Here is an 18090-nt window from a genome sequence, read left to right as displayed (position 1 = left end):
GGTTATACGTTGAGATTTCGATCCTCTCTGTGTTATGTACCGTATGTTCCATTGAGAGTGCTCCGAGGAATTGCTCGAAATGATTTCTCCATCTCCTTTTTACCATCGCAACGTTCGCCACTAGAGCAGAGTTCATCCTTACTTCCTAGAACCTGTGCGTTTCTAGATTTTTTCTGCCACATACCATGCGGCTTTGGAATAAACTCCCCTACACGGTGTTTTATAGGTTAAGCTCTATGACATGTCATTCTACAAACGAAGTTTGCGGAGCACTCTGCGGCTTGGCTGTGGCACTGGCATTACTTTCGTCCATGTAGGACGGAATCCACTCAGCATCAGGGCCATGTGACCGTTCGCCTGCTAAGACAACAAAAAAATTATAACGAAACTACCCTCTAAACCGAAACGCTAGCTTAGTTCCGAGGCAGAAATAAATAGCATTATGATACTTACCCGTGCGAGTTTAAAACACGATTTTTATTACATTCTGCACTAACACCTATTTTGCCATAAAGGGAAAAGTAACCCCTGTAATAGACACAACTAAAAATAGGCTTTATTAGCCGATTTAAATTATTTCTTCTAACCACAAGTTTTATTAGCTAATAACGTCAATGCTAGTCTTAATCGCTACGATAATTACCTTAAATTATGAGACTACCGATAAATAAATAGCAATGATCGCAACGAAGTGACTTTAGTGTCTAAATATAAAAATGGAGCATTTTATTTCAAAACAATATTTATTTTTTGAAATTAATGAATTATTATACAAATAAAAATTTTACATGTCTTACGATTATAAAAATTAACAATATATTGCATTCCACTCTAGTAAGCTTATATTAAGTAGTCATAGTTATAGATCTCATACTATTTTAACAACTCTCAAAATGAGATTCTAGGTTTTTTTTTAAAATGGCAACAAGGTTCAACATCTCAATAAGAGAGATATAACGTTATATTTGTTCAGATTTTGAAATTGAGATTTTTCAAATTGTAATGAGTTCTTACCTAATAAAGAGTTCTGTGTGACTGTTTTAAAGTAAAAAATCTTTAAAGTTTTAAACAAGATCGAGATGGTAAGATAAAGGTTACAAATGAAAGACATTTTTGCAAGAAAATTGTAACGTTGGAGTTTTGGCGTCGGTCAAAATGCTATCAATTCTTTTTAAAACGCTTTTTTTCATCGGAGGTCATCACAGTAAACGCATTCTTCAATGTACTTTAATATTTAGAGCCGCTAAAATTGTTACAAAGTTGTCTCACAAGATGCCGGCATATTAGTCTCGATTTTAGCCAGTGTTTGGATCCTTGTCGCTCTATTTTACAATGACGGATCACGTTAGCCTCTAAAATCGGTGAATATAGATAATCTATTTTTTTATTCAACATATACGTTTCCATTTAACTAAGTATTAAATTAGGTACTCTTTATATAAACATGTCTAGTAAACAATACAATTATTATGAAAGTTATTAAAGCTCATATGAACCAACTGCATATTATTTGATCGGGCAACACTTAAATCTACATTACTGAAGTTATCTTTTAATCACTACACTATGATAATGATAAGTCGCAGATTGCCTACAGAACGGAACATTTAAAGTACTTCCCAAATTGTTGCAAATTAAGTTAAAATTATTTGTTACTGCTCTCGAATGACGATTAGCGGACGTGCTATTTGATCGTGAGTGGTCACTGCAGCTTGGCAACACCTAGGGGCACGACAAGCAATTTACGCTAAGCTACTCATCTAAAAACTCGTTTGAAAAATTGAACTGATTCTATGATCTTTATACTATTACGGGCAGGATTTCGTTTCAAGGCTTTGTACGCGGAAGAAATTATCTCTGAAAACTTAATGTTAGCAAAATACGATTCCCGCTTTCAAATTACATATAAGGCTTTCCAATAAAAGTTTGGAGACTAGCACTGGTAATTTTAACTTACTGTTTGACAACTGATATTATTTAGATTTTTAATTCAAAATTCAGCCATTGTTAAATTAATAACAGAATCTAGTTAAAACGTAATTAAATTCGCTTCAATAAATTTTAATTTTAATTTATTTTAGATTACATTAACATTTTCCTCGTGTTGTAGATAATGTCAATTCAAAATCAATGAATAGATAATTGATAATTCCCCTAGTAGCAATTGTTTTGAACGAGAGGAACGCGTAGGGCCGCAAATCACAAAATACCCGCGAATATATTGAAATAATTAAATTAACTTCTTGTGTCTGTTAATTCTGTCCATAAGATTGCAGATTCAGATATTTCATATAATGCTTTAAGGGTGCAAAAACTAAGCTATACATACACATTTTATACATCTTGTTTTTAAGTAGGTATTAATTTCTATAACATAATCATTGAGTTCTAATATACATTTAAATATTTTAACGTAGTTACAAGTTATCATTTTATGTATATTTTTATCTTAAATTTACCTAATGTAGGCATTGCAATATTGATAAGAATGCTGAGCTTTCCTGTAATGTAGGGATTACACACACTAAGAACAATTTATTATTCATTTAATAACATTTTTATAATGATGTATTTCAAACTTTATAACTTACTACTATCTTTATTATACTTAGAAATAAATGAATAAAGAGAGTTAACCCATTTAAATTTTTTTTCTTGAAATATTTATGATCCTTACTTTTTTCTCCTAAATTAGTGCATGAAAAGTCATAACTTTCCTAACCGCAATCAGTTCTTGTTGAAAATAAAAACCATATTGAACAAATCTAAAAGATCAATCTTTCCACCATAACTAAAATTGAATAATCTATTAAAGTATGCACCTACATAGTTTTATTTGCTTAAAAACTATGCACCAAAATTTCTATAGGACAGTATAACTTTTAAATAAATATAAATCCTACATCAAAAGTACATACTAAAGTATGGCTTAAATCAGTCCCGATTAGGTGGTCATATAGATTAACATCTACAATTTATTTACATACATTCTCGAAACTTATTAAAAAATCAATTGAAAAATAAAATAAAATATTATTCATCATTTCCTTAAAATTAAGACTTAAAGCCACAGTATATAAATCACTAAAATATTTAAGAGAACATTATTCGTTTATTTAAATTATGCAGGATATAAATTTAATTTGCTCTTTAAGTTATAATATCAGATAATCATATTAATATATATTCGACATAAGCATAACATAGCCAACTATTTATTCATTTTGATAATGATGATAACGGTAATGATGAATAAAGCAATGAAAATTACTTAATCCGATTTGTACAAATTAAGCTGGATGAAAATGAAGGCAAATGACATTCGGTATGAGGGATTGCTTTGAGTTCTTAATAACAATTGTTTACAGAAATTTAAGCATTTTTTATCAAAGAATTGAAAGAAAATTTTAATTCAAAGAATAAATTTAAGCTATTGTATTAAAACAAAACATTCTGATATTAGGTACTCACTAGCCTTCATCTTGCTCTCTACAATTAAAGATTTCAGTAGGTACAAATTCAATAAAATGGGCAACCGGACAACAATGAAACACATTAAGAAAATCATAATGAATCTTAATTAAATTAAGATCAATATTAAATTACTATTTTAGTGTAATATTAATGAAACATGTTATGAAATATTAAAGAAATCTATTCATTCTACATTTTTCCACTTCAAACTAAATACCAATCACACAAGGCACATATGGTTAAACGACTTTTAGACCCAATGATATGATCTCACACTTAATGATGAACGGAGTGTTCTGCAAAGCTTTTAAAAGTTTGCGTGACAATTGTGAAACGTATGAGTTGTCCGTTTCCCTATTATATAAATATCATTGTAGTACAATTAACAACAATTAATAGAGATTCATTAAGTAAAGCTGGATCATATTATAGATGCATATATCAGCTGTTATTTGTGTTAATTACACGATTAGATGAAAAGACAACAAAAACATAGTTTTACAAATATGCATAACACCGTTTGCGTGTATCCTAAATATGCAAATATAATATTTAGTTGTGACTTTGTATGAAATACTTAATACACATTACATATTGTATTATATTCTTTGTGACCATTACACAACATGCATGATTAAACATTAAGTTATTAAGGTTATAATAGCAATGTGTGAATTTCATAAGCATTTATACATACTAATATTTTGTCTAATGTATTGGTTGCATATGGATAATTATCATTTATCACACCATTTGATAACTAGATAAATAAATTAAGTATTGTGAGATCATTGTCAGTTATTAAAATTGAATGACTTTAGCTTGATGGGAATGCTAATGATAAAAAATCAATGGATGGAATAGTGAATTCAGTGCACTCTGTAGGTAGCAGACATGCTATGCTCCTGGTATTACTGAGCTATACGAGCGACAGTGACTGCTCACCATCTCGAGGGCTATACTATGCTCATCTTGTTCATCTACTTACCAAGGTAAAAAATAAAAATACTTCATGAATCTGAATAATGAGTTAAATTTCTGAACTTTCAACTATTGAAAGTATACATTTCAAATTTATAGATAACTGTGGGACTATTAAATATTTGTGAACTTATTGTTTTAATATTTTTTTTGTAATAACCATATTATGATAATAATTGTCAAAGGTAGATAAACACAAAATGCACATGAACCTATACAAGATAGGTCTTGTTAGTCAAATAATTAACTATGAGCAGAAATTTAGGAGGAGCGGCAAGGTTGACATCTGGAAATTGAATGGCTTTCTCCAAGTACTACTGAATCCGATTCGGCTGGTGGGCCTTCACTGTTGTCATGTTGTCTCTGAAATTTTTCATAAATTCACAAGAGACTAAAAATAAACATGTAATTAATACAATTTATTACCATCATAATATTAATGGTTTTAACAAAAAGTGTAATTAAGTTTGTTTTGAGAAAATAAAAAAATTGTAATCTATGTGTTTTTATTTGATTTAGATATTTACTAGTTAGAGTAATAAAAAAAGATGTATCTCGAAATTTGCTAGACCACTGTGTAAGTACAAAATAAAGCAATAAAGCACAACAGTTAATAAAAATTTTGAAATTTATGATTTATGTTTTTTTTTTTTTTTTTCTACCTAAGCTGATAGCCCTAGCGGCTATGTCAGCGTAACCCTAACTTTAGTAGGTGAGCTCACGGGGCTCAAACCTGATGACGTTGCTAACACGAACCCTAGCAAGAGCCGCGCTTCGCAGAATCTACCACCGGATCGGAAACGCGACCCACTGAGAAGATCCAGCGAGAAACTCAGTGGGCTGTGTCTGAGAGTTAATTTATTCGTCGAGCCCTTCGTCGCAAGCGACGGGTTCGACGAGAACGGTGACCGGTGCTTGAAGTACCTAAAAGCACCGTTAGTGGATCGGGAGGATCCGAGATGACGTGTTTTGGGCGACGTCGACTGCTTTCCATTCTGTCCGCAGGATCGGGAATGTAGTTACCGGCGGCCACGATGAGAGGGTTCTCGTGTCGTGCCGCTTTATCGAAGTGGCGCATGGACGCCGACTGAAGATACTTACTGATGGACTCTAAGTCCAGGTCGTCATGGAGGTCGACGTTCCTGACGAACCACGGGGCTCCGACGGCTATCCTGCAAAAACGGGATTGAATGATTTGAAATGATTTTAAGTGTATGCGGGCCGCGTGAGCGAACACTACACTTGCTGACGGGGCGTATGCAAGTTTTGTAGAGTGTCACCTTATTTCTAAGGGACATTTTACTTCTCCTACATATCATCGAGTAGAGACGTCCTAGAATGAAGGCGGCACGGTCGCGTACCGTCTTGATGTGAGGGCGGAATGTCATCCTACTGTCGAGGGTGACGCCTAAATATTTGACCTTCGGGGCCCACGGTATGGGCTGGTCGAACATCGTGATTGGGCGAATGGCGGGGTGTTGACGCGCCTAGTCGGGAGGGGGATGCTCAGCGTGGTGTTCGGAGGGCGACCCCTTTTGAAGAGCACCGCTGTGCTCTTCGTGGGATTGATGTCGATGCGCCACTTCCGGAACCACTGTCCCATGGTGGTGGCTGCGGTCTGAAGTCGTCGATGAAGCAACGCCTTCTTCCTACACGAGTAGTAGATGGCGGTGTCATCGGCGAAGAGCGCCAGATGGGTCTCCGGAGACCGGGGTATATCATTGATATACAAACTAAATAGTAACGGGGAGAGGGCGGAGCCTTGCGGGACTCCGGCTGTGACGTGACGGGGCCGGGAACGCGTTCCCTCGACTCGATATCGGAACGAACGGTTCGACAAGTAGTCTCGTATGATGAGCACGAGTCTGTCTGGTACTCCCATGTTATACAGTTTGTATATCAAACCGTTGTGCCAGACTTTGTCGAACTCCTTCGCTATATCGAAGAAGAGGGCTCCTGTCGGAATGGGTTTCCGCCTATTCAGCCCTAGTAAGATGTGCTCCATGAGGCGGTGCACTTAATGGACGCACGAGTGTCTGGCGCGGAATTCAAACTGCTCGTCTATGATTTCTGTACTAAACCATTTTCACTATATAATTCTACAAGGTGTTTCACAGCATTGTCATTGTGCATTGGAGTATTAAGGATGCTTGCTGTAACAACATCAAATTTCAATTTAATTTGGCAACCGCTGTGTGACTAATAGCTGCGAAACATATTATAAAGATAATTTTGTAGAGCTTAAGGGAGCCGTTTCTAAAGACAGAACAGCAATTTGTTGCATAACTAAGCATAAACTCTCATTTATTTGGTAATTTACAGTTTGTGAGCATGCAGTAAGAGAGAGTGTAGATTTGTAATTTATCAATACAGCATAAAGCTATGTTTCCTTATTTGTTCAATGATGTTTATTCTCCACATTTTTCATTTTATTATTTTAATAAAGTTATTCAATTCAATGAAACCATAAAAACATTTAAATATAATTTTAAACTCTACCTTCAGCTCTGTAGCCAGACTTCGGAATGTATCTTCAACATTGGTATTGTCTTTGGCTGATGTTTCCATTACAAACATTATCTCCGGGACATATCGACAAAAAGATTTTGGTTCCTCTGATTCAACTTCCCTTTGCTCTGTTAGATCACATTTGTTTCCAATTAGAGATACTATAACATTGGAGGACGTATACCTACGCACTTCCTCAATCCATTTTTGCAGGGACAAAAATGTTGAACGTTTTGTGATATCATAAACTGAAAAGCAGGATTCAATTACAATATTTATTATAATTGTTAATATTCATGATTCATTATAAAATACTTTGTCCAGTGGGAGGTTCTGACGTACCGATAATGACTCCATTTGCAGACCGATAGTAGCTCTGAGTGATAGTCCTGAAACGTTCTTGGCCTGCTGTATCCCAAATTTGCAGCTAATAAAAAAGCATGTGCCATTAGACGTAATAGAATCAACGCAGTATTAACCTATTTATATAATGCAACTAACCTTGACTTTCTTTCCGTCGACTAATAATGTTTTCATAGAAAAGTCTACGCCTATAGTATTTCCGTGTCTTTCGATGAAATTTCCCGATTTAAGACGCTGCACTATACATGTTTTACCGGTACCGCAGTCTCCTATGAGAACTATTTTGAATAAATAATCAAACTGGTCATCAGGCACGCTCATTAGCGTGTTGGGGTTACGGCTGCTCATAGTTAATTTTATAACAATTTTACAACCTACGATCTATGTTTACGTTATTTTTTGACATTTAAGGTTAGGCTGACATTCTCTACTTTTTTTATTTGTCAATTCGACAGGCTTAGGAACAAAGAACATACAATTCTTTGACAATAAATTTCAAAGTAACCATTTAAAAATTTAAACGATTTAAATGGAATTAAGTGAGCTAAAATTAAGCATCACCGTAATAGTCCAAGATTCCAGGGCCCCCAGACGTCACGTATTTTCTGACGAACGAAATGTGGCCGATTGCGTAGTCTTATGTACTAAGAACTTATATTTTAGGCAATATCCTTAAAAATAAGTCGCCAATACTCCCAGACACTTTCCGTCGGCCGAATTGTTTTGCAGACGCTTTAAAGCTCCCAAAATAATGACCTAACTTAACGTAAATTCTGAAAGCTGATTTTTATATATGTCCACCAGACAGCTATTTTAAATTTTTTACAAAAAGACAGACCAATCCAAGGGGCCAATCATCCCCTAAATTCAATTTAATACCTTTGTGGGTCAGAGCGCGAGGGCATTATCCACGCACATAAGACTGAGTGAGACATATGTATTAGAATATTTTGACTTCTCTGTCTCTTTGTCTCTCTATCTCTCTCTTACAGTTAACCCATATCAATTAATTATTAATATTAAAAGAAAATCAGTTAAAAATTAAATAATCAGGATCTTACTCTATAAGTGTTAGATGAAATAAAATGAAATAGCCCGTTAGTGAAATTTGGTGAATTTACAAAAAGTTCAAAGAACTTTTATGGAGCCCGGGAAGAATTTCATAAAAAGGAACAAATCATCCAAATTCATACACCACATGCTCACAAAAAAATATACAAATTTATCTTCCTAATGATCGTAATTTTTTTTTAAATGCGCTTGTAGGTAGACAAGCATAAGGCCCACCCGATGTTTACCGTCGGCCATGGCCTTCAGCAATGCCAGAGGCAGACCCAAAATCATAGATTATACACTTATTATAGCCAAAACCGCCAAATACCTCAAAGACTCGCATAGTAATAATAGGTTTGTTCTCAAAAATTTGTACGTATGGGTTAGGTGTCCTATGCTTATCCAATGATAAAGCATAACATAAAAAAAAACAAAGCAAAAGAATTTGAAACATCTGAAAATGTTTCACTGATAACTTGGATAATTTTAATAAAATAAAAAAGGAAAGAAGAAGAGAATGGCTTATACAAATCTTATGCTAGTATTCATATTTAAATTATTATATTTATCATTATCATCAGGAATCGAGGTATGATGAATGAAGTATGAAATTTTATTGCAATATTCGATACTGAAAAATTGAATTTTTCAGATACCAGAAGAATTTCAGAAGTCGAATCACACGAATAATTGGGCTGTGCTAGTGGACACTTCGCGGTTTTGGTTTAACTATCGTCACGTTGCGAATGTTTTATCAATTTATCGGAGTGTGAAACGATTAGGAATACCTGACAGTCAGATTATTCTAATGGTTTCTGACGATATGGCATGTAATCCAAGGAATCCTCGACCAGCAACAATTTTTAATAGTGCCCATGAGCAGATCAACGTGTATGGAGATGATGTCGAAGTAGATTATAGAGGTTATGAGGTATTAAAAAATATTAGAATATTTCGGTCATAAAATCATAAAGGAATGATACTCTCTCTGTATTTTGTACCGTGGGTGCTCTGAGGAATTGTTTGAGATGATCTCATCATCTCGTTTTTACCATTGCACCACCCGCTACCGGAGAGAGTTAATCCATGCTGCCTAGAACCGCTTTGTTCATCTACAGTGCGTTTTCAGAGATTTTTTGCCATGTACCATCCATCCATATTTCCCGAGCTCTACGACGTGTGCTTCTTTAAGCAAATTAAAAAAACCTTACCAACCACTTTAATTTTAAGCAGATGATAGGTCCTGTAGTAGGTTGGTGCTATTATCAATTAAGCATTACTTTTTGTATTTTGTTTTTCTTTTTATTGCTTAGATGGGTGGACATGCTCACAGCCCACTGATGTTAGGTGGTTACTGGAACCCATAGACATCTACAACATAATGCGCTACCCACTTTGAGATATAAGTTCTAAGGTCTCAGTATGGTTATAACGGCTGCCCCACCCTTCAAACCGAAATGCAGTACTGCTTCCCGGCAGAAATTGGCATGGTAGTGGTACCTACCTGTGCTTACTCACAAGAGGTCCCACCACCAGTAAAAGTTGTTCAGTACTATTTCTATATTTATAAGCACCAACAATTCACCAATATTATCCTTCTCTTATAAAGCCCAACTATGCCCATAATAATATGTATAGTGAGTTTTACTGTGAGCTGGTTTAGATGGTTTGTTTGTTCTTGTAAATATTGGACGAAGATTTTTGGTTTTATTTAAATGTAAATGAACAATGGAGTCATAGATTAAATGACTGAATTCAATTTATCTATTTCAGTTAAAATAATAAATAAAAATGTATAATTTCATAAATCAGCCATTGTTCTGCTACACAGGTGTCAGTTGAAAATTTTATCCGTCTGCTAACTGGCAGAGTACCACCTGACACACCTCGCTCCAAGCAATTACTGACTGATGAAGGTAGTAACATACTAATCTACCTAACAGGCCATGGTGGTGACGGCTTCCTCAAGTTTCAGGACTCAGAAGAAGTGACCAGCCAAGAGCTGGCTGATGCTTTAGAACAAATGTGGCAGAAAAAAAGGTAACAAAATTAATTAATGCCTCGGTTATGGTGCCATTGGTGCCTGTCGGTGGTAGAAAATTTTCTTTCTTTTCAATATTTGCCCTTGTCATGTATTTTCACAATAACTGTTGAAGTGATTCTATAACCTTTTTAAAACAGGTATTAATTGATACAGATTGCATGAACAAAAAATTTTGCCACCTGTCAAGTACTTCTTAAAGCTGTTTATCTATAATGAATTGATTACTTCGTTAGTCAAGTGACTATTTGCTGAATACTATACCACAGGTCTGGATTAAGCTCTACACTAATCAGGAAATAATTACATTATTAAAACAATTTTCAGATATAATGAAATTTTCTTCATAATAGACACATGTCAAGCTTCATCAATGTACGAGAAGTTTTATTCACCAAATATATTAGCAACTGCAAGTAGTTTAGTCGGTGAAGATTCACTCTCTGTGAGTAATTTTTTTTTCTTATTATTAACATATTTAGGAAATGTGATGAGTAGATGTGATGATTATCTACAAGCAACTTGTAAGAATGCCACAGTATTTTTAGTTTTAACAGGATTTTATGTGCTTAAATATGCACAGACTGAAAATTTTCAATTACTATTTTGGTTACTAAGAACTTCGATTATGAAACAATTACAATCAAATAAAAATAAATTTTTTTAAAGAAAAGTAATAGAAATCAAACCTGCAAAAAACTATCATAATTACCGGTGGTACGTATTGGAAGCTTTCGCCAGTAGCCCGCTATACTCCTTATTTCTGTTGCTAAGCGTTAATCATCCAGCTGACAATACAATTAAATTATAGATCTTATGTCTCGAAGTGGTTAATGACATACACATTATAAAATTTCGAAAATCACTTTGCAGCAAATGAGCGCTGGTTATCCTAATAATAATTAAAAAAAATATTAGTAATTAATAAAAAAATAAAACCTCACTGTAGTGCTTTAAAACTCATAAATATTCTAATTGACATAAAATGCTGTAAGTTTTCTTTGTTTATTTCAGCATCATGTTGATTCAGCTATTGGTGTATACATCATTGATAGATACACATACTATGTGCTGGAGTTTTTGGAAAATGTTCACCCTAACAGCAAAAGGACTATGTCGGAATTTGTATGTATTTGATTAGTTCTAAACGGTCTGCGTCCTTAATTAATTCCAAATTATCTGATTCAAGTATTATATTTTAGGCAGTATTTGATGATGAAAATACTAAATAATCTCTTAGTTTTGTAATACAAACGAAAGTAAAATAAAGTAATTAAAAAGATAAGAAAACCAATTTTTTTAAAACTTAACATTTTACACATCTTTATTTTTGCGTTTTCAAAATTTATAAAAAAAAAAAATTAATTTCAGTTGGCTGTATGTCCGAAAAGTGCTTGCTTATCGACAGTGGGAGTACGAAAAGATTTATTCAATAGAGATCCTAGTAAAGTGCCTATCACCGACTTCTTTGGTTCAGTTAGACCAGTGATCCTGACAACAGATCCTATAAACATTGTAGAGACACCAAAAAGAAAGAAAAAGACTGAGTAAGTATTAATACATTCTAAACTTATGCTAAAAGAAAAAAATAAATAAAAAAAAAACAGACTTTTTTTAATTTTTTTATTGTACCAGATGGACAACGAACTAACGAACGCATCTGGTATTGAGTAGTTACGTATTTGACGAATAATGATCCCTGACTCTAGCTAAGTCACATCCATTAATACTAGTAAAGAGTTCACCTTTCCTCCTGGACCACTATCACTTTAAAGTCCAATATTTAAATAAAATAACCGAAAAAATGATAGTATGTTTAAAATAGGGAATATATTTTTGGAACTAAGATAAAATTAAGTAATTGACTATTAAATATATCATATTTGAACGATCATTACGACTAGTACAGTTTTCGTAGTCCCTTTCACACTTTTACTTTCTTTCTGACATTAATTAATTTTGTTTATTCACAGGAATAAAACTAAGGTACAAGTGAAACGGGACTATGTGCCACAGTTTCCGATGCATCTAGTCCAAGTTACATAAGGAAAAAGTATTGTTTTTTTACATATGATAAATTAAAATATTTAAAAAAATTCTATAACTTTAATTCTATATAATTCTAATAGATTTTCCTGGTGTGAACTGATGATTCTTAGGAATTTTGTTTAGTTTCTGCCTCATTTAGAATTTATTTAGAAGGCAATAATATTAATCATCAATCGGATAATAAGAAATCGAATTTAACAAATTTGAACACTACTATTTTAAATACAAATGAGATAAGTAGGTTAATTTTATCCCCCCCGGTGAAGGTCAAGGGACGACCTGAGGCGGTAAAGGCCGTGCGGCGCGCTACCAGCACTCTAGGGCGCTGCCAAGGAGATACGAAAGAGCAACCGGTTGGCGGTGTATCGCGTCTCGACTCGGCAGGCTAGTTCTGGTCAAGCGGGGTATTCCGGGACACCAGCGGCACCGTCTGGGCGGCCTGACGGGCTGCCGTACCGAGACGGCCGACGTTTCAGAGCCTTCGAGGCGAATCGGCCGGCCGGGTGTTCTTGGGGTGAGCTGCGCCGTCTGGTTGTAGTGTTCACCGCGGTAACCCCCTTACCTCATCCGGATTCTGACCTCGGAGGGGATCGGACGCTTGTGCGAAGAGTGCAGAGGAGTCGTTTAGTGGGTAGGGCCCTGAAAACATCCTTGGGGATGCGGTCTCACAGTCGCGGACCAGCCCCACATATCCCGCGCGCCTCCTAGGCGCGGCGACCTCGTAGGAGGTTCGGCCCCCGGCCAGAAAAAAAAAGGTTGATTTTATCGATTAGTAAGATGTTGAATTTTTAATACAGGCACTATAATAACAATAAATCTATGAACCTACTAAAACAGTACCTACTACTACACTGCTCTTTGTTGTCTAGCTAGCTAGTAGAGACTGTATTAGTCTATATATTATCTATGGGCTGATACCATAAGGTTCACTATACTCTTGTGCATAAAGTTAAATAAATAAATAATGAAATTATCACAGTAGGCAGTTTTAAAAAAATGGTCTAACAAAGGTAAAATAATAACGTTAGTAGGTGTCAATATTGTAACAATAAAGTAGACGAGGTGCAATTAATAAAACAAAACATTTATGAAATAATTAATTTATTCATCTATAAGTACTAATTAAAATTTGTTTTACATTATCAACAGACAACCGCCTATTGGTGGTATAACTCAATACATATTAAGCAACAATTCATTCACCTCATACTGATGTGAGATCAATTACTATAGGACTATAGCACCATTACAATTACAATCATAGGCCATGTCTTTTTTGGTCTAAAATCATTCCGTATTCTAAATTATGTGGTTTGTCATTGAGGTTTGACATATTAGCGTTTTATTCTTTGAAATTCAAAGCCTTGGGTAACCGTGGACCACAAAATTTACGATGGGTATTTTTTTATATCGTGGACCATATGTTATAAGTTCAAAGCTTAAGTTAATTCAGCTCACATTTAATTTACTACAGAAATTACAGGTCTAAATTTTTATACTTATTAAAAATATTAAACACTAGAAAAAGTGTTCCTATTTGAATGGCTTGCAAGTACTGAGCATAATAGGTGTATTTATTATCTATGGTACTGAGTGCAATATTTCTATTTAATCCTTCAAAAGACCCCTACTGTTAAAATTATATTTTTCGGTGCATTACAAACCTCAATGTGCAGTATGCGTAATTTATATTTAATCTATGCACATAGAGCGATAGGTATGGCACAAGGATTTTAATGATTTTCATGGAAATTTATTTGAATTTGATCTAAAAGTACTCCACGTCGTTTATTTATACTCATCGCATTTCCCAAGAACAATAATTACTTAATATTTTCGGAAAATATGGATGTGAGGACCTCGGTCATACTTGGTGGTTATCACAATGAAGCAATTTCGAAAATTTTCCTTTTTTTTAATTGACCAGTAGTTATTGTATGCTAGTATGTTATTGAATGTTTTGGAGGACACTTATTAGAAAAAATATATTTCAGAACTAGGTATGTGGATTCCTAGATCTTTTTTTCCTTTTAATGTGGGAACTATATGCGAGATTCAATACAACGGTACTGTCAGTATGTATGGGATGGATGCGTGAGCTTTTATTCTGGTTGGTTAAAACTGTTGGTGCCAGAAAACCTTAATTAATATGCTAACACCAATATGATCGCTCCATGTGCATCGAGCTTAACAACTACTGACATCCTATAAAATTTATAATTTCTAACAATATGTAATGTGCTCTTTTTGTACTTACATGATAAATGCAAAGAATATTTTGCTTTTTTAGATCACTTTACAGTATGTACTCACTAAGACTAGTCGAAAATATTCTTATTTTACTCAAACTCAATTGATCCATGTACGTGCAAAACATTTTCTATATTTTAACGTGTTTTTTTTTTTGCTTCAACTTCATCAGATCTCTTATTCATTGAAAGTGAATAACAAATTGACTGCAAAAGAAAATCAATTGTGAATAAACAGAACATGACAATTTGCTTAGATTACCTCCGGTTTTTAGCGATAAGTGTGCGAAACCTGGCTTCCTCTAGCTACTTCATAATCATTCGTCCGTAACAAATTTTCTCAAGTTATTCCCTTTCCTAAATTCCCTTACTTCTAGTTCACACAAAGTTCCCACCACATTCCTATCTCTACTGTTCGTGGAGGAGCATTGTGTACTTGCATTGATTGGCACGAGTGAACTGCCTCTTTATACGGTTTGAAAGGTGGTATCGCCGGTTTTCCAAAGCGATATATATAGTTTATGGGCTCTGTGTGCTTAGTACGAGTTTTTTAAAGTTCGCGATAGCGTAAAAGCTAACTCAAATTTGTATGGAGTTGGAATGCCTACGTTTGCCGCTAGGGGCGCTGTTCTAACTCCATACAAGTTTGAGTTAACTTTTACGCTATCGCGATCTTTAACAAACTCGCATTAAGCATACAGATAACCTCTTAAATACCATAATAATATAGGCAGTGGACAGGTAACAATCAAACTAATAATTAACTTCTAAAATTGTTTTCTAAAAAGTTACATATCGATAAAGTATAGGTATTCTAGTAGGTTGGTCGATGGTTTCAATTAATTCTATATAAACAAACTGCATCCATACAAACATATTTAAAACATTGAAATTAGCCTAAGCACTTAATCTCGAATACATCATAAATTAGAACTTTCTCAATTCTGGAATTATAAAATACAATAAAACATCTCTTTGCAATAACGATTACAAAATAATTGAAATTAAAAAAAAATAGATACGGGTAACTACCAATTTATGAAATTATTTATTATAACAACTTATTTCTATTCAAAGAGGAGCGCTAGAGACAGTAAAGCACTCTTAATTCGCCTATTTAAAAACAAAATACTACAGATATTTCCGATTACCTACGTATAACTATGAAGTATGACGGAAAATGACAATAACGTGATGTCGTTTCGTTGTACACAGAAAAGTAAGGTATACATACTTACAATTTTTAACTTATCCAATACTTCGTACCTTACGTTCATATTTGTTTTTATATTATTTATGTGATTTAGGCTGAATTTGAGGCACGATTGTCAACGTTTTTTTTTACAATTACTCTAATAATTTCCTTATAAAATTATCTTCATTATGGAAGCACTCTAAAATTTGTTTCTTTGCTTTTATAACGAACTATAATTTAAAAATATTTACAAATTTGATTCGTTCCTGGAAAGATTTAAACGATGTCCCTATATTGTGTCTTTGGTCTTACCAAGATATTCAAAATTCATTGGATAAATCACGTTGTTATTGTGATTTTAATTATTACATTATTTTTATTATTAATGGCAAAGGCAGCAAATTAATTTTGTTGCCAGGCAACAATATAAAGGATATTCAAAGTTTATTTATTTATTTAATACGTATTCGATAAAACTGCTGGTTGATAACATAGTATTGCTTATTGAACTTGAGTAAACTTGATCTGAACATCTGCATATTTTTATTACAATGACACCGTTTGACAAGTACTGATCTAAGTTTTCATTATTACCTACTTTACAACTATGTATACTTACTATATTTTATATTAAATCTCAACAGCATCTATACTTAGGTCGTTTATTTTCTCAACAATCCTAATTTATTAATTTTGATTCTATTACATACATATTGCAAGATAAACTTTATCGAGTTCGTTGCCTTTACGCCTATGTGCTACTTTTTAAACATTTTTCACATTTAATCTGATGCCTAATGATTTTGGACGACTGTTTTAAAGTACCTTTGATACACTGAGCTTAAAAAAATTGTATTCCAGGCTTCATTCGATTGCTGTAAGATTGGTCTTTTATTCGTAAATAACCGCCCCCTCGTGTCATGTTAAATGTCATATAGGTAAAGACGGGAATTCACCTCAATTAATATTCGTTTTAGTGAATACACACGCCTATACTGATTGAATTATTGAAAGCCTGACAGAAAATGTGGCCATCCATTTTTTCTTTGTAATGTAGAATGGCTTTCTATTAAAATTTAACGGCATAATAACTACCTACATATATAGATGTATCTGTATTTTAGTTTCTCACTTTTAGTTAAAATTCGATTAAAATTGTCTATGAGAACTTACAATGAAACATGGATGGAATCTTTAACAAAAAACCATACATTAAACAAACTAAAGTTTCAAAAAATCAGTTACATGAACATTAAGAACAACAACAGTACAATGAATTAATCACTTTTAAAGATGCTAGAAATAACGATATTAATTATAAGCTATTTTTAACGTTAAATGATACTGTCAAATATCAATTCTTATTCTTACGAATATGCTTACGCATTAAAATATGTATTGAAAAACAACTATATCACCAACAAACCAGTCATAGACATTAAAAATACGACACTAGACCTAGAATCTTAAACTAGAAAAATGTAATCTAGACTAAAATTGTTCTAAAAAGGTCAGGCGACAAAACACAGAAATCCCCGAAAAAAAACCAGTCACGATATTTTATGAATTAAACGTAACGCTTAGCTAGTTACAATGATCAAAAAAAGTCAATCAACCAATCGGCTATGGCGTCCGATGAATTACTTCGTCAGACTTTCGTCTGAACCTCGAATGAATTCGCAGTACCATCCTGAGCCCATTCATCCGTGCTTCGTGTCACCTTGAACTATCTCGTAATAACTATCTATAGTATAGTTGAAGAGCTGGAAATCGTATCTGGAAAGGATGGATCGCATCTTAAATAACATGTCACTTTAATTTTAGTTTTCCTCACGGTCTCTTGGTTTTGTGGGCTTGCCAAAGCTCATAGATATTGGGAGGTTTATACCGTGTGCCACGTTTAGATGGTAGATCGAAATCTTAGGTTTCTATTTAGTTATTTTGCTTAGATGAGTGAACGAGCTCACAGTCCACCTGATGTTAAGTGGTTACCAGACATTACAAAGTAAATGCCGCCACCCACCTTGAGACATTAGTTGTAAGGTCTCACTTTTAATAAATCGGCTGCCCGCCCTTCAAACCGAAACGCATTACTTGCTTCACGGCAGAAATAGGCAAGGTGGTGGTACCTACCCGTACGGACTCACAAGAGGTCTTACCACCAGTTATTGAGGATA

The 18090-nt window shown here is 34.0% G+C and overlaps 3 protein-coding genes across 6 annotated transcripts in view; 1 reads left to right on the top strand and 2 right to left on the bottom strand.

Moving 5' to 3' along the window:
* Positions 1-724: 724 nt before the first annotated feature.
* Positions 725-7755, bottom strand: Rab19 (RAS oncogene family member Rab19). 2 transcript variants are annotated; one of them, XM_028173895.2, is made up of 4 exons: positions 7465-7754; positions 7306-7390; positions 6955-7211; positions 725-4818 (listed from the first exon to the last, which is right to left on the bottom strand). In XM_028173895.2, exons 1-4 carry the CDS (start codon positions 7672-7674, stop codon positions 4717-4719), a joined length of 654 nt encoding a protein of 217 aa, XP_028029696.2. In that variant the 5' UTR covers positions 7675-7754; the 3' UTR covers positions 725-4716. The 2 variants fall into 2 exon arrangements, with proteins under 2 accessions (XP_028029696.2, XP_089591281.1); XM_089735155.1 differs by lacking the exon at positions 725-4818 and adding an exon at positions 4836-6608 and having other exon boundaries at positions 7465-7755.
* Positions 7756-8723: 968 nt separating this feature from the next.
* Positions 8724-14309, top strand: PIG-K (Phosphatidylinositol glycan anchor biosynthesis class K). Its single transcript, XM_028172061.2, has 7 exons — positions 8724-8968; positions 9032-9310; positions 10211-10419; positions 10748-10865; positions 11435-11545; positions 11792-11967; positions 12394-14309. The coding sequence occupies exons 1-7, from the start codon at positions 8897-8899 to the stop codon at positions 12464-12466; spliced, it is 1038 nt and encodes a 345-aa protein (XP_028027862.2). The 5' UTR covers positions 8724-8896; the 3' UTR covers positions 12467-14309.
* LOC114241286 (carbohydrate sulfotransferase 11) overlaps positions 13554-18090 on the bottom strand; it is a 76149-nt gene continuing 71612 nt past the window's right edge. For all 3 annotated transcript variants that reach the window (XM_089735151.1, XM_089735152.1, XM_089735153.1), the window contains one exon: positions 13554-17689. In XM_089735151.1, the coding sequence (XP_089591277.1) occupies positions 17614-17689 (76 nt within the window). In that variant the 3' untranslated portion in view covers positions 13554-17613. The remainder of the gene's footprint in view (positions 17690-18090) is intronic.

The sequence above is a fragment of the Bombyx mandarina genome, chromosome 19 (assembly GCF_030267445.1).
Source record: "Bombyx mandarina strain Sakado chromosome 19, ASM3026744v2".
In the NCBI taxonomy this organism is placed as follows: Eukaryota; Metazoa; Arthropoda; class Insecta; order Lepidoptera; family Bombycidae; genus Bombyx; species Bombyx mandarina.
Note: the sequence above shows the minus strand (reverse complement) of the source record. Positions and strands in the feature narration are given on the sequence as shown.

Bases quoted from the DNA above. Each gene is read 5' to 3' on its own strand.
- Rab19 (XM_028173895.2), bottom strand. From the start codon at position 7,674: ATGAGCAGCCGTAACCCCAACACGCTAATGAGCGTGCCTGATGACCAG. The intron at 7,391-7,464 runs GTTAGTTGCATT...CTTTTTTATTAG, and splicing joins TCGACGGAAAGAAAGTCAAG to CTGCAAATTTGGGATACAGC. The intron at 7,212-7,305 runs GTACGTCAGAAC...CCTGCTTTTCAG, and splicing joins TGCAAATGGAGTCATTATCG to TTTATGATATCACAAAACGT.
- PIG-K (XM_028172061.2), top strand. From the start codon at position 8,897: ATGGCTTATACAAATCTTATGCTAGTATTCATATTTAAATTATTATAT. The intron at 10,420-10,747 runs GTAACAAAATTA...AACAATTTTCAG, and splicing joins CAAATGTGGCAGAAAAAAAG to ATATAATGAAATTTTCTTCA. The intron at 11,546-11,791 runs GTATGTATTTGA...AATTAATTTCAG, and splicing joins AAAGGACTATGTCGGAATTT to TTGGCTGTATGTCCGAAAAG.